The 22,233-nt window shown below is 47.3% G+C and overlaps 3 protein-coding genes across 3 annotated transcripts; 1 reads left to right on the forward strand and 2 right to left on the reverse strand.

Annotated features, from left to right (window-relative positions):
* Positions 1 to 87: 87 nt before the first annotated feature.
* On the reverse strand, positions 88 to 2,117 carry HYPK (huntingtin interacting protein K). Its single transcript, XM_080660906.1, has 6 exons — positions 1,820 to 2,117; positions 1,608 to 1,690; positions 1,205 to 1,497; positions 823 to 878; positions 392 to 443; positions 88 to 251 (listed from the first exon to the last, which is right to left on the reverse strand). The coding sequence occupies exons 1-6, from the start codon at positions 1,861 to 1,863 to the stop codon at positions 156 to 158; spliced, it is 624 nt and encodes a 207-aa protein (XP_080517032.1). The 5' UTR covers positions 1,864 to 2,117; the 3' UTR covers positions 88 to 155.
* On the forward strand, positions 1,967 to 6,443 carry SERINC4 (serine incorporator 4; the record flags this gene model as incomplete). Its single annotated transcript, XM_080644222.1, is given in 13 exon segments — positions 1,967 to 2,068; positions 2,505 to 2,681; positions 2,804 to 2,982; positions 3,558 to 3,637; positions 3,753 to 3,846; positions 4,107 to 4,318; positions 4,503 to 4,598; positions 4,700 to 4,826; positions 5,211 to 5,283; positions 5,702 to 5,750; positions 5,892 to 6,042; positions 6,229 to 6,412; positions 6,414 to 6,443. Coding segments are annotated over 13 exon segments (1,554 nt in total).
* Positions 6,444 to 7,368: 925 nt separating this feature from the next.
* Positions 7,369 to 9,199, reverse strand: SERF2 (small EDRK-rich factor 2). The gene is made up of 3 exons (XM_080660921.1): positions 9,062 to 9,199; positions 8,326 to 8,434; positions 7,369 to 7,711 (listed from the first exon to the last, which is right to left on the reverse strand). The coding sequence occupies exons 1-3, from the start codon at positions 9,066 to 9,068 to the stop codon at positions 7,648 to 7,650; spliced, it is 180 nt and encodes a 59-aa protein (XP_080517047.1). The 5' UTR covers positions 9,069 to 9,199; the 3' UTR covers positions 7,369 to 7,647.
* Positions 9,200 to 22,233: the final 13,034 nt, after the last annotated feature.

Below are 22,233 nucleotides of genomic sequence, written 5' to 3' on the forward strand. Positions count from 1 at the left end.
TTCATTAAGAAGGGCGGGGGGCAAAATCACTTAAATTCAGTTATACTCCAACATGTAAATTCTGCATTTGATCCAAAATGACAGAACTGCACAAAAAAAAGAGACAGCTTTATTGCAATAAGTTAATCCAGTGGATAGGTCTGAGAAAGCACAAATCAGTTGGTTAGGGCAATAAGAGCCTCTACCACGTTGCCCATGTGTTCCCTCAAGCTCCGCTCTGCTGCTGCTCTTGAGATCTCCATCTCTGTCATCTGCAGGAAAAGGATCAATGATATTACCTCTCTGGCATTAATGTGCCACCAAAACATACTAACTACTTGTTTCAAGAAACAACCCAAACTAGGCAAAGTAACCTCCCCTGCCCATTCACCAGTTAGGCATCACTACTCACTATCAGCTCCAGATCTTCCTTCTTGATGGTGACTTTTGCCAGTTCCTTCTCCCTACAAATATTCATGTGCATTAGTCCTCATTTCTCTATCTCCACCATAAACTCCCATGAAGGACATTCCTTGTTGTACCTTACAAATAAATGACTCTTGATAAACAGTTGAGTGAAAATACAAAATGACTTACACCCTTTCAACGTAACATTACCCCCCTTCCCCAGGAGACTTTAGGGCAGGCAGCAGGTGCTGCCAGGAGGCCTTTCCATCTACCAACAAAAGAGTAATGTTACAAAAAAGTGAAGTTGTAAACCTCATATCTGAGGGAATTGGTGACAGAAATGAAGAACGGTGCAAGGTACAAGGCTTAGTCATGGTTTTTATTTCTGCTGGGGGAAGGAGGGACTCTAGAGCTGGCTGCGTACAGAAGACTTACCGCTCTTGTTTGGCTTTCTGCTCCCGGGAACGTCTGTCTCCAATCACGGACATGGCCTACAGGAAAGACAAATCTAGTTACTGTTCTGCTACCCACAAATCCTAATATAAAAAGCCATTAACAAGCGAGGCAGATGTATATTCACGATAACGAGTGTATCAGGAGGCCTATTTAATTCAATTCTGAGCTCCTGAAGCCCACTTTAAACCCAATCACCAGCAAGCTCCTTTTCGCAAGCCGCGGGTCCTAGTGATGGTTCGGTTTCCCTCTTGCCTCCTCCCGCCATCGGGATCGTGACCGGGTCCTAGAGCGGGGCTTCCACTTACACCCTCGGCGCCCCCTTCGCTCTCGGCCCGACCAACACGCTCCCGGCCCACCTCACCGTCTCCAGGTTGGAACTCTGTATCTCCTTCTCCTCCGCATAGTCGGTGACTCTCTCCAGGTCCGCCGCACCACTGTCATGCTTTCGTGGCTTCTCGGGAGGCCGCTCCGGGCCGCTGGTCTCGGTCTCCAACTCCAGTTCCACATCCCCTTCGGTCGCCATATCGATCCCACCGCGCCGCCGCAGACTCCTCCCCGCCACACGACTTCCGGTAATGCCCATAACATCCGCCGGGAGAGGAGGAGGCGGGCTGTCCCTGGGCCACGCCTTCATTAATGCTCTAGTTCTAGAAGCTTCAGCGAGGAAGGAGGTTCGCCGACTTTCTTTTGGGCTTGTAGTGTTGTTTTCTGCAAAGCATTTTCCCAGACCTACCCGCTCCCTCCCATCCTTCCCTCCTCGTTACCTAGATCCCTCCAGCACGCTCCCGCGGGCGCAGGCACACACTCCCAAGGAATTCTGTTCAAGCAGCATTGATGTCGTCTAATCCTAAACCAATTAAGAATGCTAATCCACAGGAGGCCACATAGGCATACTGCTCTCTAATCTAGGAAGAACAGCCAGAGTGGCCTAAGGGCCCATGTAAGAAAGTAGTTTCACTGGGACCTTTGCATTTACCACATCCTGGAGGTCGGTGTTCTTTTCCTGATGTTCCTCCCCATTCTGTTTTAGACTGGGTGACCAGCCCCAGCACAGTGGCAGTCCAATGGGCTGAGGACAAAAGACAGCTGCTATTTTCTCATCTACCTTCCATCTACCGTAAGGATGGTGGGTGCAAAGGCCATCACGGGCCCCAGCACCTCCCTCCGCCTGGCACAGCAACGCAGTGAAGACAGCAATGTCAGAGTGAATCCTCCCTTCCATCAGGTGAGAAGGTACTTGGACAGAGGCTTGAAAGCTCCCTAGACAAGAGTATCTGAAAAGTGGAAGGGAATAGTGAGTGGCTAAAGCTGGGGAAGAAAGCCCAGGGGAGCCAATAAAGATGATAGGCCTTCCTTCCCCCTCTGAGGCCCTTCTGCTTCGTTGTCTGTAAGATTACTGATCATTAAACCTCTCCTCCCAGGTTCCCAGTATCAGATGTTTAGGTCTAGGGAAAGGTTAGAGGCCAGGTGTGACTTAGGCTTTTAGGAAAGTCTGCTGAAGCCTGCGGGTAGTAAGCTCTTAGGATGAAAGCTCTAGTTGATGTCAGTGGAAGTCAATCCCAAATAGCTTGGAAGAAAAGGAAAGGGGAAATTTTGGAACTCAGCTTTAAACTCACACACGCATTAATGTAACCCTTGCCCTGCATCTGCTCTATCCCCAGGTGTCCTGCTGTGGGCCTGTTCACTTTACCTGCTGCTGCCATTCTAGGTGGCCTCATCTCACAGAGTCCACTTGTAGCCGCCTATCCTACATAATCCTCCATGTAGGGGCCTCAGCAGTCTGCTGCCTGCTGCTGTCAAGAACAGTGGTGGAGAGGGTCTGGGGCAAGGCTAATGGCGTAAGTGTGAGGGGATAGAGTTGCACTGACAAGATTCAGATTGGGGGCTGGGGACAAATGAGTGGATAATACCCATGAGAAGTAGGTACCTCTCTATGCATGATGACTTGCCCTCCTTCCAGATCCAGATGCCCTCGGGGTTTTGTGCCCATCTGTTTGGCCACTCTCACTGCCCAGTGCTCAGTGGCTCTGGGGCTGTGTACCGAGTTTGTGCAGGAACTGCCACCTTCCACCTGCTGCAGGCTGTGCTGCTGGTCCACCTGCACTCCCCTACCAGCCTTCGGGCACAGCTGCATAATAGGTTTGTGTGTACTCTTTGGGTGGGGAGGGAAGTAGACATAAGCTTAAAGGAAATTCCAAGATGAAATAATAGCACTGTAAAAAGACAGAAAACAGGTAGTTTCTTTTTATTTTTTAAAGATTTTTAAAAATTGATTTTGAGAGAGGGAGGGATGGGAGAGGGAAAGACATTGATTTGTTGTTCCATTTATTTATGCATTCACTGGTTGATTCTTGTATGTGCCCTGACCTACTATGGAACCCACAACCTTGGCATAATGGGATGATGCTCTGACCAACTAAGCTACCTGGCCGGGGGCCTGAACTTCCAGTTTCTAAAATGGAGGGGACAGTGGGATTATCTGCAAGCCCTATGTCAACAGTAAAATGCTGTCCAAATGTTATTTAGGTATCTGAGAGAATTTGGAATAAGCTGCAATGGGCCTGCTTCCAGCCGCTCTCACACAAGACTCCTTTCCTATACTTAGCTCTCTCTTCCTATAGTTTTGCTTTCTCCTTTGCCTTCCTCAGTAGGCACTTCTGTCCACTCTCCTATAACTTTTCTTTTGAACCTGTTTTTCTTTCCCTGCTAACCAGATTCTGGCTCCTCAAGCTGCTGTTCCTGCTATGTCTCTGTGCTGTTGCCTTCTGCATCCCTGATGAGCATCTTTTCCCAGGTACCTTCCATTTCATATCCTGATCAGTAGGTTAAAAGACTTTCTAAGAAAAAGAGAGGGTAGGAAGAAGACCAGGAGTAATAATATGATCAGCTACATTTTCCCACTGGTGCAGCCTGGCATTACATTGGCATCTGTGGAGGCTTCACATTCATCCTGTTGCAGTTGGTGCTTATCACAGCCTTCGCCCATTCCTGGAATAAGAACTGGTAAGGAGCACATAACCCTAAAGGCTCTTCCTGAGAATGTTGTCTAACATTAGTAGACCCAGTGGGCTTGGCCCCAGAATATGACAGGTCCATGGTCCCGTAACTTCTGGGCAGTATCAAAAAAACTCAGGAATCTGATAACTCTGTGGGCCAGTTAGGATGGGTAGTCACACCAGTCTTCTGGGAGAGGGGAACAGTTGATAATGGTAATAAAATAAAAAGAGTTGGAGCCCAAAGCCACTGCCCACCTCCACTCTTAGGCAGACAGGTGCATTCCAAGACTGCCGCTGGTTCCTAGCCATGCTGCTGGCCACCCTAGGATTCTACAGCATGGCAGGTGTGGCAGCAGTGTTCCTGTTCCACCACTACACGCACCCAGCTGGCTGCCTGCTCAACAAGATGCTGCTTAGTCTGCACCTTTGTTTCTGTGGTCTCCTTTCCATCCTCTCCATCGCTCCTTGCATCCGCCTCAGTGGGTACATGCCTTGCAACATTCCAGATTTGGGGGACCATTAGTATAGCAAATTTCATTAGTTTCCCTAATCTATCAATTCTCTGCTTCTCCCAAAGGGTGGGGAAACAGAAGTGTGGTTGGGGGTAGAAATGGAGGAAATTATTACCCTGTAGACTAAAGCAATGATCCCCATTATGCCCAGAGCAACCCCGCTCTGGCCTTCTACAAGCTTCTATCATCAGCTGTTATATCATGTACCTGACCTTCTCTGCACTGTCCAGCCGACCTCCAGAGAGTGGTAAGGACAGGACCTGGACTCCCCAGGCTAAAACCTTTTTTTTTTTTGCTCCTGCCAAATACTTAGTTTTGTTCTTACCACTTTTCTTGTACCCTTCTCAGTAATTCTTCAAGGACAGAATCACACACTGTGTCTGCCTGGCCTGAGTAAAATGGAACCCCAAACACCAGATACTTCTCTGGCAGTGTTGAGTGCTGGCATCATGTATGCTTGTGTGCTTTTTGCTTGGTGCGTAAAAGTGTCAAGGGAAGAGGTATGAGAAGGAAAAATGCCCAGGACAAGGAGGGATGGTCAGATTGTCGGGGACTGTGTTTATTTAAACTTTAAAACACGACAAGAGGGAGGCTCCCCATGAACAGAAAGTTTCTAAGAATAGCACTTGTCAGATGATCTGTGTAAGAAAAAGGGGGCAAGGGGAATATGAGAATTAAAAATACATGCAAAGATTTTAGGGCCCTCATGTGAAGATTTCTAAATCTTGGGGGGGCGGGGGGAGGGAAATGGTTCTAGGAACCCAATATCCTCCTGCAAGTTACCAGCTGGCAGTAGGTGCCATCGGACAATTCCCTCCTGCTATGACTAAACCTGCTTGAGAACTGTTTTCTTTCTCAGCAATGAGGCTTCCTACCTGGCTGAAGTATTTGGGCCCTTGTGGATCATCAAGGTTTACAACTATGAGTTCCAGGTGAGAATGGAGAGTTCAGTATCCCCAGTGCCCCTCCCCCTCCCACACACACAGACAGACAGACACACATCCTACCAATCTCTACCCAGAAAGCTCAGATTCTAGCTGCTATTACCTTTTATTGAGTACCCACAATGTGCTAGGCACTGTGCTCCTTTACATACATAATCTCATTTAATATAATCCTCACAACAACCCTGTGAGGTAGGTTATTTGCTCCATTTTACAAATGGAGAAACTGAGGCACAGATTAAACATCTTACCAAAATTACCATAACCAGTTATATGCTGGAGCTAGCATTTGAACCCAGGTGTGCCTCTACTTCACCAGATATTTTCAAAGAAAGGGAGTTTCCTATATTAATACCTTCACATTCTTTTCAAAGTCATTCCAAAACATGCTGCCTTTGTTTTACAGAAGCCCTCACTCTGTTTCTGTTGCCCTGAAACAGTGGAGCCAGAGGAAGGTGAGTGTCAAGTGAGGATCCATAAGAAAGTGTAGATTTCTGCAGTGCCAAAGAGCCCTTAAGCGCTTTCACAAAGGAAGCTGGGGGAGGAGGAAGATGGAAGAGGTATTTCAGCAGCACTGTTGCCCTCCCTCTCTTCAGGGCAAAGAGGAGCTGCGAGGCCAGCTGACCAAGAAACCTCTCCAGCTCCTCCAGTGCAAGCCCAGCATCTTTCCTACAGCTATTCCGCCTTCCACTTCGTCTTCTTCCTTGCATCACTCTATGTCATGGTTACCCTTACCAACTGGTTCAGGTAGGATGGGGAAGTAGGCCTGGGATACTCTCCTGAAAACCTAGCTATTATAGGGAGTGAATCAAGGCCAGTCCCAAGGGTTCCCAGGGGACTCACATGCGTCTGCCATAACCTGATGGGAAGGTAGGACAGGTCTAAACGCTAAGGCCCTTCATATTCTCTAACCACAAGACTTTGGTTCCACAGCTATGAGGGAGCAGAACTGGAAAAGACCTTCACCAAGGGTAGCTGGGCTACCTTCTGGGTCAAGGTTGCCTCATGCTGGGCTTGTGTACTCCTCTATTTGTGGCTGCTACTGGCACCACTCTGTTGGTCCCCCACCCAGAACCCCAAGCCTCCTCCTATCTTCAGGCAACAATGTCATCGTATTAGTATCGCCAGATAACAAATATCCATTCTAGGTATTTTTAACACAACTGAGGTTTCCTTGAGGTTGTGCCTCTAGTCTTGATTCGGGAGAGCTGTATAGCCTAGCAAACACCTCAAGGACACAATGGGCAGTTACCTCATTTAGGCTGAAGGCAATACTATGTCTGAATAAGAAAAAGTGCCCAAATATACCCTTAATGCCCTAGCCAGGTATCTGACTCACTAGAGCTACCATTACATCTTCACCCCAACTCAAGAGCTAACTCCCAAGTCAACAGCTCAGGAACCACTCTCATGGTGGAGATGGGGACAGGGAAAGATCAACAGGGACTGAAGGCATACTTGGCTCTGCTCTTGGAGATAAAAAGAAACATAAGCAGTTCAGCCCTGGGCACAGGGATATAAGAAGCCCAGAACCCCAGAACAAACCAGAGCACAGGAAGAAAGGAACACAGAGACTACCCCAGCTTTTAATCCTGATCTTGAGGTCAAAGGAAGTGGGAAGACAAAAACCACCCTCATTCCACAAGGACTGAAAGAAGAGAATGTGAACACTTGAAAGCAGCTGACTGTGGGAAGTCGGTGAGCAGCAGGATTTTTTGGGCCAACTTTCAAGCAGGCAAACATAGAGAAAGAATAAAGAAGAGGGGCATAAACTTAGGTCTTGGAGCCTTCCTTCTTAAGCCCTCAACTCCATCCTTGGGATGGTGTTAAGGTCTAGGTGGGGGACAAAAATTACAGAAAAGAAGTCCCTATGGTTCTTAGAGGATTCCTCTACCACATACCCAGAGTACTTCTCTGCTTATTGTAGTATAATAAAGGATTTTTCTGTGATGTTTTACTTAGGCTACATATCCACAACCTTTTAGGGTCTAACATTCTCTCCCCTTTTCATGGGAAAGGGCAGCCATTCCTCCATCCCCACCCCACCCCCAAATCCCCAGTCAAACCAGTCGCTCAAGGAATTACAAAGCTACTTTTAATACTTTGGGGTGAGCCCCACAGGAATAAAAAAACACTGGGAAGTGGTAACCCTCTCACCCCCAGGAGTGGCCCAGGGGGAGAGAGGCTACCTGAGGGGAAGGAAGCACAAAAGGGGCCCGCTGCAGACTCGGGGCAAAGGGAATGCCATCGGTGCTGGGACCTGTGAGCACTACAGGAGGAAACGCGAGCGTGGTGGGACTGGCTCCAGGCACACAGGCGAAGGGCAAGAGGGTTGGACACGAAGCCACAAAGCTACTTGGGTTCCTCCTTCTTCTCGTTTGCCTTTTTCTGCTTCTGCTGCATGATCTCCGAGTCCCTGGGGGTAGAGATGATGGGGCACTGGGAGGTACCAGAGGGCAAAAGGGACAAGATGCAGGGGGATGAAGGGCACAAAGGATAAGATGGAAGTGGATGGGACAAAATTCAGCGTGTGGCTGCTGTATTCCCACAGGAGAATAAAAGGAAGAGAGCTGAGGCTCAAAAAAGGCGATCAGTCTCTATCTGGCTGTTGCCCAAGGGGTCAGAAGTCTGGCCACACAAGGCTATTCTGTGCTGAGTACCACACCCAGCAACACTAGTGAAAAGGTTGGGAGAAGGGAGGAGAAACGCACAGCAAGGAGGGCCAAAAGTACAGGGCTGTCATAACCACTAAAGCATTTGAAATGTGAAGCTCCCTGCCCTTGCCCTTAAGGTCAGACCCAGGGGTACTCAGAAATCAGACTTAGGGCAGGCACCCGCCCCGGTCCCTTCCTGTAAAGCAGCGAGCTAACGATTTGGAGCGTGGGGAGGAAATAAAGCCCTAGAGGAAGCAATGCACTCTGCCCCTCACGACTACTTCAGATGTAAGCCCTGAGGTAGCTCTTTTCTGGTCCAACCCTTGGTCCAACCCAAGTCTCGCCCCACCTGCTTTCCTCCCCTCCCAGGGGCTACCTCTGCTTGCGGGCGGCAGCAGAAAGCCCGTCATCTCGGCGCTTTCCCTTAACCGAGTCGCTCTGCTTTTTCATATTCTTCTGGCGGGCGAGCTCGCGCTGGTTACCGCCTAAAGAAAGAAGGTAAAAGGTGAGCCGCGGGGGCCTTTCTGGCCACACACCGACGACTCTCTAACCTCACCCGGTCACCAGTGGGGTCCAAGACTTCATCCCCCGGTCCCGACACGGGGCCCATTTCGGGGCTGAGGCTGATGGGGGGCGGGGTGGGGTAGAGGGGGCCGAGCTGCCTGCCACGGGGCAGGGCAAACTGAAGAGTGGAGAAAAGACAGTCCCGAGGAGCCTGCTGGAGGCGTGTTTCGAGGTTCGGGCGGCGTGGGCTCCCAGACAGGTGTGTGTGTGTGGGGGGGTGTGAACGGTTCAGGTCCCTGTGGGGGCTGGGCTGAGACTTGGAGTAGGGGGCTCTGGGCCTCTCCCCCAGACGCAGGGCTTCTCCCCACGCCGCGGAAGGTCGGGGAGGCCCTTTGCCTGACCCGTGCGTGGGGGCGGGGGGACAAGTGTTTCTCAAGAAGTGGCGGTGGGCAAGGGCCGATTTCCGGGCTTCGAGGGTGAGGGTCGCTAAGAGCGCGCCCAGAATGAGGCCTCGCTGGGGAAGCCAGGAGGAGGTCCGCGCAGGGACCAGGCAGTGCTGCTCAGGGTGGGCAGGGGGAAAGGCTAGAGGAGAGGGGCACAGCGCTCACGGGTCATGGCGACGGCAGCGGCTCCGACCTGCCTCCGTTGCGTCCCTTCGTTCACTCCGACGTTGCAGGCCCCGCCCCTTTCTCGCAGCGTAACGGAGTCGTTCTTTCCTCCCCGCCTCTTCGCGCCCGGCGCCGGCTCCAATTGGACAGAAAGAAACACGTGGGGCCGCGGGCCACGCTGGAGTCTGGGCCGGTGCGGGGCGGAGGTTCGCAGGCCCGGCGCGCGGGGGGCGGGGCTTCCGAGCGGAGCTGCGGGGCGGGCGGGAGAAAGTAGGCCGGTCACGTGGGCGGGGTGGGGGTGAGGGGCGCGGCTGGCGATGTGGCGCTTCCGCGGCTCGAGCACGTGATGTGGCGGTGACCTCATGCGGGGACGGTTCGGACACCGACAAACTCTCCCAGAGGGAACAGTGGGGGCTGTAGGACAGGGGTTGCGGGGGGGCGGGGGCGGCGAAATGGCCCCGCCGGTTCTGTTATCAGAACTCTGAACTAAATTTGGCCCTTTGATTAGAATACCCCACTGCCTAGTTAGCCACTTGCGTTGTCCACATATGTAAATTCATATCAAACGCAACTTCAGAGACCCCATTCCAACCACATTGTCCCGCTACCCCAAACCCCTCTAATACAGAAATTCGCTGCCACACCCCGTATGTCCTAAAACTTTGGTCTTGTCCATTCCCCAGAAACTTTAAATGTGAAGATGCAATGGCTTAGAAGTATTGGAGGACCCCAAAATCAGACTATGGAGTTGGATACGGGACTAAGAGACTGGAAAATGTACCTATGTCCGTTTTCTCACTGCACTGTCACCACCAGCCACACGTGGTTTTTAGCAGGCAGTTGAATGGGGCGTGAAGCTTCAGTTTCCCACTAAACTCATTCTCATTCCTAGCTCCATTAATCTACAAAACTCCCCACCGGCCCTGAGGAATTGTTTGGAAAAAGGAGAAATGCTTAGGAAACATCACAGGAAAGAACTAGTTGTGATTTTCTTTTTAAATCCTCACCGGAGGATATGTTTTTATTGGTTTTAGGGAGAGAAGAGAGAAACAACCCTTGCTCTACTGGGGATGAAACCCTCAACCTGAGTATGTTCCCTGACCCGGAATCGAACCTGCGACCTATCAGTGCATGGGAGGACACTCCAACAGAGCCACACCGGGCAGGGTGGTTGTGAATTTTAACTTGTGATTTTGTCCAACTAGTTCCCGTAGCAGAACCCACTTGAGGCTGGAACTTCAAACTGGCTTCTCCCTCAACATAGAGTTGATGGGAAGGCAATAAACCTCAGTGCCATCCTCATTATTTTTGCCATACCTAAGTATCACTTGAACTACTGTCTATTACTTAATTTTTGTATAAGTCTTAAATAAAGCATGTAAGTCAAACCTCATATTCCTTTAGAAATTTAAAATCAGTATCACTTGTCCAAAAGCAGAAAGTAACTATAAAAATAAATACAATAAAAATGAAATATATTATTAAATCATACCCCAAAATATCATTGTTAAAGATGCTGATGCCCTGGCTGGTGTGGCTCGGTTGGTTCAGCATCATCCTTGTGTGCTGAAAGGTCCCAGGTTGGTTTCCTGGTCAGGGTACATGCCCAGGTTGCCTCTCTCTTTTTTTTCTTTTTATTCTCACACAAAGATATGTTTTTACTAATTTTCTTTTTTTAGAGTGAAGCATTGATATGTGAGAGAAACATCGATTGGTTGCTTCCTGTACTCACAATCAAACCTGAACATACTCAGGTTGAGGGTTTCATCCCCAGTAGAGCAAGGGTTGTTTCTCTCTCTCTCTCTCTCTAAAACCAATAAAAACATATCCTCCGGTGAGGATTAAAAAGAAAAATTCACAACTAGTTCTTTTTGGTGCAATCATTTTGGTGCAAGGGAGGATGCTCCAACCAACTGAGCCACCCAGCCAGGGCCTGCCCTCTCTTTCTTAAAAAGCGAAACTAAAAAGTGTTGGAGAAGTAATAAGGCATAAATCTTCCAAATTGAAGCTTCTCTTGACATAATCAGAAGATTAAAAAGCATTTACTTTTTATACTTTTTTTTTTAAATATTTTCTTTATTGATTTCAGAGAGGAAGGGAGAAGGAGAGATAGAAACATCAATGATGAGAGACAATCATTGATCGCCTGCCTCCTGCACGCCCCCTATGAGGGATCGAGCCCGCAACCCAGGCATGTGCCCATGGCTGGAATCGAACCTGGGACCCTTCAGTCCGCAGGCTGATGCTCTATCCACTGAACCAAGCCAGCTGGGGCTACTTTTTATACTTTCAATGTTATTCAGAGCTATGTCTTTTTTATTTTATTTTATTTTTTAATATATTTTATTGGTATTTCACAGAGAGGAAGGGAGAGGGATAGAGAGCTAGAAACATCAATCAGCTGCCTCCTGCACACCTCCCACTGGGGATGTGCCCGCAACCAAGGTACATGCCCTTGACCGGAATCGAACCCGGGACCCTTCAGTCCGCAGGCCGATGCTCTATCCACTGAGCCAAACCGGTTTCGGCTAGAGCTATGTCTTTTTTAAAAATATTTTTTATTGATTTTATTTATTTACTAGAGGCCCGGTGCATGAGATTTGTGCACTGGGGGGAGGGGGTGCTCCCTCAGCCTGGACTGGGCCCTCTCGCAGTTGGGGGCTCTCACGGTCCAGAACCCCTCGCTCCTTACCGCCTGCCTGCAGCTGAGGCAGGAGAGGCTCCGCCACCGCTGCTGCGCTCACCAGCCCTGAGCCCTGCTTCTGGCTGAGCAGCACTCCCCCTGTGGGAGCGCACTGACCACCAGGGGGCAGCTCCTGGTTGAGCGTCTGCCCCCGTGGTCAGTGCATATCATAGTGACAGGTTGTTCTGCCATTCAGTCAATTTGCATATTATGCTTTTATTATATAGGATTTTTAATCCTCACTCGATTGATTTTTAGAGAAAGTGGAATGGAGAGGGAAAGACAGAGAGAAATATTGATGTGAAAGAAACACATTGATTGGTTACCTCCTACATTCGCCCTGACCAGAGCCCGGGCCTGGGAGGAGCCTACAACCAAGGTACATGCCCTTGACTGGAATCAAACCCTGGACCCTTCAGTCTGCAGGCCCACACTCTATCCACTGAGCCAAACCAGTTAGGACAATTTTTATTGATTTTAGAAAGGAGAGAGAGAGAGAGAGAAACATCAATGATAAGAGAGAATCATTGATCGGCTGCCTCCTGCATGCCCCACACTGGGGATTGAGCCTGAAACCTGGGCATGAGCCCTGACCTGGAATGGAACCATGACCTCCTGGTTCATAGGTCAACCTTCAACCACTGAGCCACGCTGGCCAGGCAATATGTCTCTTTCTATCTCTTTCGATTTTCAACCTTTTTCATCTTATGACATACATAAACTAATTACTAAAATTCTGCAGCACACCAAAAAAATATATTTTTTGCCTATCTGACAAAAAAATAATTTTGATTTATTCACACTGGACAGCTATTATTGTGTTGGCTGTTGTCATTTTTTTATTTGACAATCTAAGGAAAAAAAGGTCAGTGTCCCTGACTAAATACTCAGGTATTGATTGCATGTTTTTAAAATTCTTGCACACACTGGTTGAAAATCAGTGCTCTATACTAACTAAAATTACTTCTCATACCTTCAGTAGCACATATTCCACCCTTTGGTATATGCTAAATGTAACCAAAGTGGCCCACATAATAATGTAACAAATCCTGACTCTGCTACTTACTGGGTTTAATTTGAGACATCTATTTTCTCCATATTTCAATTTCTTTATATGAAAAGTAGAAATAATATTGTTGTGAAAAAGGTTAATAACTTGATATAAAGGGCCTGGCCCATAATAGGCATTTGGTTAATGTGTCCTCCATTTTCCTTCTTCAAGTCCTAAAAATTCTTCCTTCTCCAAATTTCTCTAATTCATCTGTGGTAGCTAGTCTCTGAGATGGCCCCTAATGATCCCATCCTCCTGGTATTCCACCTCTACCACACTGAATCAAGGTTGGTCTGTGTGACTAATAGATTATGGCTATGTCATTTCTGATGCTAAATTATAAAAGACATTGTGACTTCTGTGTTCATCTCTCTCTTGGATCATTGGCTGTGGGAGGAGCCAGCTGCCATGTCATGAGGAGGGGCCTACATAGTTAAGAACTGAGGCCGTGGGTCAACAGCTAGTGTGGAAAGGAAATACCTCCATTTAAACTCAGCACAGAGTTGAGAATTAGGGAACAGGGAGAATGAGGACCCAAGTCTCTGAAACAGAGAAGGAAGAGGGTCAGGGTTTAGGGACCCTACATATAAAGTGAGAAGATGAGGAAATCAGACTTATAGGATGGAGACATCACCTGCAGACCCACAGCAACAATCTGACCATGATTCATAAGAATTTGGGCTATTTGGCTTCCCAGCCCCAGGTTCTGCAGAGAAGCCACAAACAAGCCCCATGGGGAAACTGAGCCAGCCAGAGATGAGTGAAATAATGTAGGATGAGGAAGAAAGTTTTCTTTGGCACCTGTTACTTCCTTATCAGCTTTAGTAGCTCAGGTGGGTGAGCTACTGTAACCAGTAACCAGTCTTCTCTTATCAATTGACCTCACCCTACCCCATGTCCAAGAGTCTAATTCCCATCTAATTGGAACCTAGACTGGTTATCACACCTCCATCCTAATTTTTCGAGGAGTTGCTCAAAAAATTCACTCATTCTCCAATAAATATTCATTGTGTTGTATACCAACTGTGTGTCAACTATTATATTAGGTACTAGAGGCCCAGTGTACGAAATTCGTGCACTGGGGGGGTTGTCCCTCATCCCGACCTGTGCCCTCTCACAGTCCAGGACCCCTTGGGGGATGTCTGCCTGCCAGCTTAGGCCCGATTCCCTTGGAGATCAGGCCTAAGCCGGCAGTTGGATATCCCTCTCACAGTCCGGGACCCCTCGCTCCTTACCACCCTCCTGCTCGCTGCTTCTTAGCGCTGCCGTGGAGGCAGGAGAGGCTCCTGTCACCGCCACTGTGCTCACCAGCCATGAGTCCAGCTTCTGGCTGAGCAGAGCTCCCGGTTGAGCATCTGCCCCCTCATGGTCAGTGAGCATCACTGTTGTTCTGGTCATTCTGCCGTAATGGTCACTTAGGCTTTTATTATATAGACTAGAGGCCCGGTGCACGGCCAGGGGGAGGGGCCACAGGTGGTTGGCTAGCTGGCCCCGCCCCCTGGTTGAACTCCCAGTTGAACTCCTGGTCGAACTCCCAGTCGAGGAGACAATTTGCATATTAGCCTTTTATTATATAGGATTAGGCATATAGTAATGAACAAAACATATATCTCTATATTCATGGAACATTGTATAGAGAGGAAATAGCTCTTTTATATATATACATATATATGTATTTCTGTATATATACATATATATATATACACACACACACAAATTGTAATAACTGCTTTGAAGGAAAAGGATTCTATGTAAGGATGATACACAAAATATTTAACTGGGTGCACACAGCATAAGCACCTACCAATCAAAACAGATTTCAGTGTAATCTGAATTAAGACTAACTGTGTTACCCAGCCAGCATGGCTTAGTGGTTGAGCATCGACCTACAAACCAGGAGATGATGGTTCAATTCCAGGTCAGGGCACATGCCCGGGTTGCGGATTTGATTTCCAGTGTGGGGCATGTAGGAGGCAGCCTATCAATGATTGTCTCTTATTATTGATGTTTCTATATCTCTCTCCCTCTCCCTCCCTCTCTAAAATCAACAAAAAATATATTTTAAAAAAGACTATCTCTGAACAATTCTTCTACTTGTCCTGGTAAGAAATTATAGTACTGCTGGTTTTATGAAGGGAGTATACCTGTAGACCCTGTAGATTATAACTTTGATTAGGGACGTGAAGCAAGTGATATTTGAGCTGAAGCAAAAGGATGAGGAGTTAGCTAGGCCAAGGGAAAAGGGGCTGGGAGAACATTTCAGGAGAGGGAAGGACCTAAAGCCCTGCTTCCTCAATCCATTTTGTCAAAAGCCTACCTACTGGATAGGTAATAGGCATGTTATGCCTAGTGAGCAGGGTGGAGTTAAACTAGGTCAGAAAGTAGGTATGGCAGTGACATGATCTGAGTTACTACTGCTAACACCACCACTAGCTAACATTTTTTAAATTTTTTATTTATTGAATTTTAGAGAGAGGGGAAGAGAAAGATAGCGAAACATTGTTCCACTTATTTATGCATTCATTGATTGCTTCGTGTGTGTGTCCTGACAGAAGGTTGAACCCACAACCTTAGCATATGAGGACAACGCTCTAACCAACTGAGCTACCTGGCCAGGGCATTTATTGATTGACTAGAGGCCCGGTGCACGAAATTCATTCACGGGGGTGTGTGTGTCCCACAGCCCAGCCTGCACCCTCTCCAATCTGGGACCCCTCGAGGGATGTCCGACTGCCCGTTTAGGCCCGATCCCACTGGGCCTCACAATCTAGGACTGCTGGCTCCCAACTGCTCGCCTGCATACCTTCCTGATTGCTCCTAACCGCTTCTGCCTGCCAGCCTGATCACCCCTAACCACTCCCCTGCCAGCCTGGTTGATGCTTAACTGCTCCCCTGCCAGCCTGGTCACCCCTAACTGCCCTCCCCTGCAGGCCTGGTCACCCCTAACTGCTCTCCCCTGCAGGCCTGCATCCCTCCTAACTGCCTTTCCCTGCAGGCCTGGTCGCCCCCAACTGCTCTCCCCTGCCGGCTTGGTCACCCCTAACTGCCCTCCCCTGCAGGCTTGATTGCCCCTAACTGCCCTCCCCTGCAGGCCTGATCGCCCACAACTGCCCTCCCTTTAAGGCTTGTCCCTCCCAACTGCCCTCCCTTGCTGGCCATCTTGTGGTGGCCATCTTGTGTCCACATGGGGGCAGGATCTTTGACCACATGGGGGCAGCCATCTTGTGTGTTGGAGTGATGGTCAATTTGCATATTACTCTTTTATTAGATAGGATAGAGGCCTGGTGCACGGGTGGGGGCCAGCTGGTTTTCCCTGAAGGGTGTCCCGGATCAGGGTGGGGGTTCCCTTGGGGCATGGGGCGGCCTGGGCGAGGGGCCTGTGGTGGTTTGCAGGCCGGCCACACCCCCTGGTGACCCAAGTGGAGGCCCTGGTATCTGGGGTTTATTTATCTTCTACAACTGAAATGTAGCCTGGAGCAGAGCCAAACCTTCTGCTTGCTCCGTGGCGGCAGCCTTCTTTGGGGGGATTTATGTATCTTCTATAATTGAAACTTTGTAGCCTTAAGCGGAGGCCTGGGCCGGCCAGGGTGTGCGGAAAGCTTGGCTTCCTCCATCACCAGGGGCAACCCTAGCCTCCTGCTCTTTCCAGCTCTGTGGCTGCAGCCATTTCTGTTTGGGTTTATGTATCTTCTATCATTGAAACTTTGTAGCCTTGAGTGGAGGCCTAGGCCAGCAAGGGCAGGCAGAAAGCTTGGCTTCCTCCATTGCCGGGGAAACCCAAGCCTCCCTCCTGCTCTCTGTGGGCGTAGCCATCTTGGTTGGGTTTATTTGCATATTCGCTCTGATTGGCTGGTGGGCATGGTTGGTGGGCGTGGCTTGTGGGTGTAGCAGAGTGAGGGTTAATTTGCATATTACTCTTTTATTAGATACGATTGATATTAAATAAAGAAATGGAGAGAGATAGAAACATTGATTTGCTGTTCCACTTATTTATGCATTCATTGGTTGATTCTTGTATGTGCCCTGACCAGGGATCAAACCTACAACCTTGGCGTATTGGAACAACACTCTAACCAACTGAGCTACCCAGCTAGGACTACTAGCTAACATTAAGTGAGTGCTTATTAAGTGTACTTTTCTTATTTGAGCCTCACAATGACTTTTTGAGATGTCATTATCCCCTTTCTACCAGTTTATAAACCTTGGAACAGATGGGTTAGATAACTTTCCCAAGGAAACTCAGATAATAACGGCTGAAAGTCTAACCCAGTCTGTGCTCTTCATCAGCAGGATGAAAATTCTGAAGAGACCACTCTGTGGGAGGAAAATGAAATACAACAGGTAGTTGGAAATGAGGAGAGCAGTCAGGAGGCTATCACAGACATCCAGGATGCTAGGCCTCATTTTGTAACAGATAACTGAAATGTAATTCAGACCAATTTGGGCAAACGGGAGAATTTGTTGGTTTATATAACCAGATTGTGGGATGGGATGGGCTGTGGCTGACACTAGGGAAAATTAAAACCAGTGAAAAGGAGATTCCTCCATGTCTCCTATCTTGCTTTATTTTCTCAGACCCAGATTTCTTGACATGATAGAAAATGGCCACCAGTGGTACCTGCCTTCACATCTCACAAATTGTCCAAGAGAGAGGGTCTGAGTCTCTTCCTTTAGTTTCTGTGTTTAAAATACCAGGGCTCAGATGGATCAGGTGCCTATTTCCAGGTGTGCAGCAGGATATAATGAGAGCAGCCTTCCAGGAAAATCACATGATTAATATGGGAAGGAACAGATTTATCAGAAAAAGGGAGTTTGTCCCCCACAAAAAACAAAAACAAAAAAACAAACAAAAAACAGAATACTAGACAAATAAAAGATACCCACTACATCAGGGAGGAAAAGATAGCCACTTGGACTGAAATGGTGGCAGCAGAAATGGCAAAAATATGCAGTTTCAAAATATATTTTGGAGATTCAATGAGGGAGGAAGATATTATTGTTTCCTGAGTTCATTCATTTCTCTTTTTTTAATATTTATTGATTTTTTACAGAGAGGAAGGGAGAGGGATAGAGAGTTTGAAACATTGATGAGAGAGAAACATCCATCAGCTGCCTCCCACACACCCCCTACTGGGGATGTGCCTGCAACCAAGGTACATATCCTTGACCGGAATCGAACCTGGGACCTCCATTCTTGAAGAGCTACTAAATATGGATCAGGAAATGCCTGAGGAGGGGAGCTAAGGCACTTCACCACGTCACCTTGGGCTTCCTCTGACCTGAGTGATGATATCTCATTCCTGACCACTGGTGCTCCTGAGTAGCTCCTTGCCTCCACCAAGCACCTCCTCCCCATCTTACCTACTTTTGTGAACATATGAGCAAAGCTGAGGTCTCAGAGCAGCACCTCCTCCCACATACCTCTGCTTCTCCCTTGGCTCAGCTGAACTGCATTTGTATTATGCAGGCATTCATCAATTCTATCCCTCTCCTTCTCTCCTTTGAGAGACACTAGGGCAGTGGTCGGCAAACTGCGGCTCGCGAGCTACATGCGGCTCTTTGGCCCCTTGAGTGTGGCTCTTCCACAAAATACCATGTGCGGGCGCTCACGTACAGTGCGATTGAAACTTCATGGCCCATGCTCAGAAGTCGGTTTTCGGCTCTCAAAAGAAATTTCAATTGCACTGTTGATATTTGGCTCTGTTGATTAATGAGTTTGCCGAGCACTGGAGTGGATAATGCAAGTTTCCAGCCCTTCCCACTTCCAATTCTCTTCTCTGCTTCTCACTCCCTGCTTACTCAAACTCCAGCTATTTATCTGTTCCCATCAAGTGTTCCTTTCTAGTTCTCCCTCGCCCTTTGGACAGAAGTTCAGAGGCAAAGAGCTAATAATACATAGCAGAGTATAGGCTACTCTTGGAAAATATGGATGGCCCTACTTTTGCTAGATTAGACAGGGTTTCAAGTTCTTATGCTGGGGCTATATATCAAAGTGTACCCTCAATGCAGCAGCATCAGGACCATGGGAGAACATGTGGCTCTCAGGCAAGTGAACTTTCTCAGTGCTGAGCGACACCCCAGAGACACAGGGTTGCAGGCCTAGCAGATTCTGATAAGAAGGAGAGAAACATTCCCATGTTCAAAGGACAGAATCTCTAGGTCCAAAGCATGTGGTGATGAGGAGGATGAGGGGAAAGGGACAAGAAGACCCAAATTAATAACTCTATAGAAATAGGGTTGCATGCATACATGGAAAATGTCTTTTTCTTTTGCTTCCATATATTGATGCAGAACCTGTCCTGATGTAAAAGAGTATAGGCTGCTGATGTGGCATGATCTCGTAAGTGTGGAGGGCAACCATAGGCTCTAGAACCAGGTGGCCTGAGTTCAAATGCTAGCCAGACCACTCACTGGAATTTTTTTGTGCCATGGACCCCTTCTCAGAGTAATGTTTTAAAATACATTTTTTTAAATGGTATTTTTCCCTGGCCGGTGTAGCTCAGTTGGTTGAACATCATCTTGTTGTGCACCAAGAGGCTACTGGTTAGGTTACCAGTCAGGGTGCATGCAGGAGGCAACTGATGGATGTTTTCTCTCTCTCTTTCTCTCTCTTTCCCTCTCTCTAAAATCAATAAAAACATTTTAAAAATAAATAAAATAAAAATACAGTATTTGTACACTCATGTTCATTAAAACATTATTCATAATAGCCAAAATGGAAGCAATCCAAGTGTCCATTGACAGATAAAGGGACAAACAAACAAAATATATAAATATATTACATATAATGGAATCTTATTCAGCCTTAAAAAAGGAAGGAAATTCTGGCACATACTAGAACATGGATGCATCTTTAGGACATTATGCTAAGTGAAATAAGCCAGTCACAAGAAGAAAAATACTGTATGATACCACTATGAGGTATCTAGAGTAGTCAAATTCATAGAAACAGAAAGAAGAAGGGTGGTTACCAGAGGCTGGGAGTAATATGAAATGGGGAACTTGTTTAATGGGTATAGAGTTTCAGTTTTGCAAGATGAAAAGAGTTCTGGAGATTGGCTGCACAACAATGTGAATGTACTTAACAATACTGAATTGTACACTTAAAAATAATGAAGATGGCCCTGGCCGGTGTGGTACAGTGGTTTGAGTGTCAGCCTGCGGACTGAAAGGCCACAGGTTCCATTTCCGGTCAAGGGCACTTACCTCAGTTGCAGGTTCACCAGCCCTGGTAGGGGCACGTGCAAGAGGCAACCAATAGATGTGTCTCTCTCCCGTTGATGTTTCTCTCTCTCTCTCCCCTACCCTCTCCTCCCTCCCTTCTACTCTCTCTAGAAATAATGGGGGAAAATATCCTCAGGTGAGGATTAAAAAAACAGACAGGATTCAAATGCTATAGAATTCACCCATTTGAAGTGTAGTGCACAATTTAATAGTTTTTAGTATAATCACAGATATGTGCAACCATCAGCACTGTCAATTTTAGAAAACTTTCATTACAATGGTCAATTTTAAATCTTCATTTTACTTGGCCTATCAACAGCATTTGACACACTTGATCAATCCCTTCCCCTTTAATAATTTTTTTTTCACTTCACTTTCAAGACATCATACTCTCTTGGGGTTCTTGGTGCTTCTCCTTCCTCACTGGCCATTTCCTTTCAATTGGCTTTTCTTTTCTTTACTCTGACCTCTTTCTAGAGGTTGGAGTGCCCAGGGCTCTCCTCTATCTTCCTGGGTGATCTCATCCAGCCTCACGGCTTTAAATATCATCTATATGTTTAGTAGCAAATGTGTGTCATTAGAGACCAAGGCTAAAATCATCCACACCCTCGTATTTTGAATTACTATATATGGATGTGAAAGTTGGACAGTGAAGAAGGATGATAGGGAAAAAAATGATTCATTTGAAAGTTGGTGTTGGAGAGAGTTCTATGGATACTCGGGCCTAGACCAACAGAAAGACGAACAAGGAGGTACTAGAACAAATTAATCCTGAAAAGTTGCTGGATGCAAAAATGACAAAACTGAAGCTGTCCTATTTTGGGCACAAAATGAGAAGCCAGGGTTCTCTGGGAAAGATAATAAAGCTTGGAAAAACTGAAGGCAACAAGAAAAGAGGAAGATCACATATGAGAGAAACTGACTCCATAAAGGAAGCCATGGCCATGATTCTACAGGAGCTGAGTAGGGCTGTTGAGGACAGGACATTGTGGACATCCCTCATTCATAGGGTTGCCAGGAGTTGGAGCTGACTCCATGGCACATAACACACACATGTTATATTTTGTATTACCAAGTTTACATCTCTAGCCCAAGACATCTTTCACCTGCTCCCAACTTGTTTATATAAATGCCTGCTCCACATCCCCATGTGGATTCTAGGACAACTCAGCGTATTCAGAACTAACACTATTCCATATGCAGTCTTCCCTTCCTCAGTTGATGACAATTTCATCTTTCTAGTTGTTCTGACCCCAAATCCTTATTATCCTTTTTTTTTTTTTTCCCCAGAGAGGAAGGGAGAGAGAGAAATATCAATAATAAGAGAGAGTCATGGATAGGCTGCCCCCCCCCCCCCAACACACACACACATGCCTCTCACTGGGGATTAAGTCCACAATTTGGGCATGTGCCCTTGACCGGAAGCCGATGCTCTATCCACTGAGTCAAACCAGCCAGGGCATTCCTTGTTATTCTTTTTTTTTTTTTTTTAAATATATTTTATTGACATTTTACAGAGAGGAAGGGAGAGGGATAGAGAGCTAGAAACATCGATGAGAGAGGATCGATCGGCTGCCTCCTGCACACCTCCCACTGGGGATGTGCCTGCAACCAAGGTACATGCCCTTGACCGGAATCGAACCTGGGACCCTTCAGTCCGCAGGCCGACACTCTATCCACTGAGCCAAACCGGTTTCGGCCATTCCTTGTTATTCTTGATGACATTTGTCTCTCATATACCACATTCAATCCACCAGGAAATTCTCTACCCTCAACATAACCAGAACCCTATCCCTTCTCCCACCTGCTTTGTTACCCACTGGTACAAGCTGCCACCATCTCTAGCCTGGATTACTGCTATAGCCACCTAACAGGTCATACTGCTTTTATCCTTGTTCCCCTAGTCTATTCTTAACACAGCAGCCAGAGTGATCCTTTTAAAATAGAAGTGACTTCATATTACTCCTCTGCTCAAAATCCTGCAATGACTTCCATTTCATTCAAACTAAAAGCCAAAGTTTACACAATAGCCCACAAGGCCCTTCATGACTAATTCCCTCTGCTCCTTATCTTCTTGACTTTATCTCTTACTACTCTTCTCCTCACTCATTTTGTTCCAGTGACACTGACCTCAACTTTTCTTCAAACACTTCAAGCACACTGTGACTTACAGAATTTTCAGTGGCTAGTTCCTCTTCTGAAGAGCATGTCCTC

This window comes from Plecotus auritus (assembly GCF_963455305.1).
Source record: "Plecotus auritus genome assembly, chromosome: 1".
In the NCBI taxonomy this organism is placed as follows: domain Eukaryota; kingdom Metazoa; phylum Chordata; class Mammalia; order Chiroptera; family Vespertilionidae; genus Plecotus; species Plecotus auritus.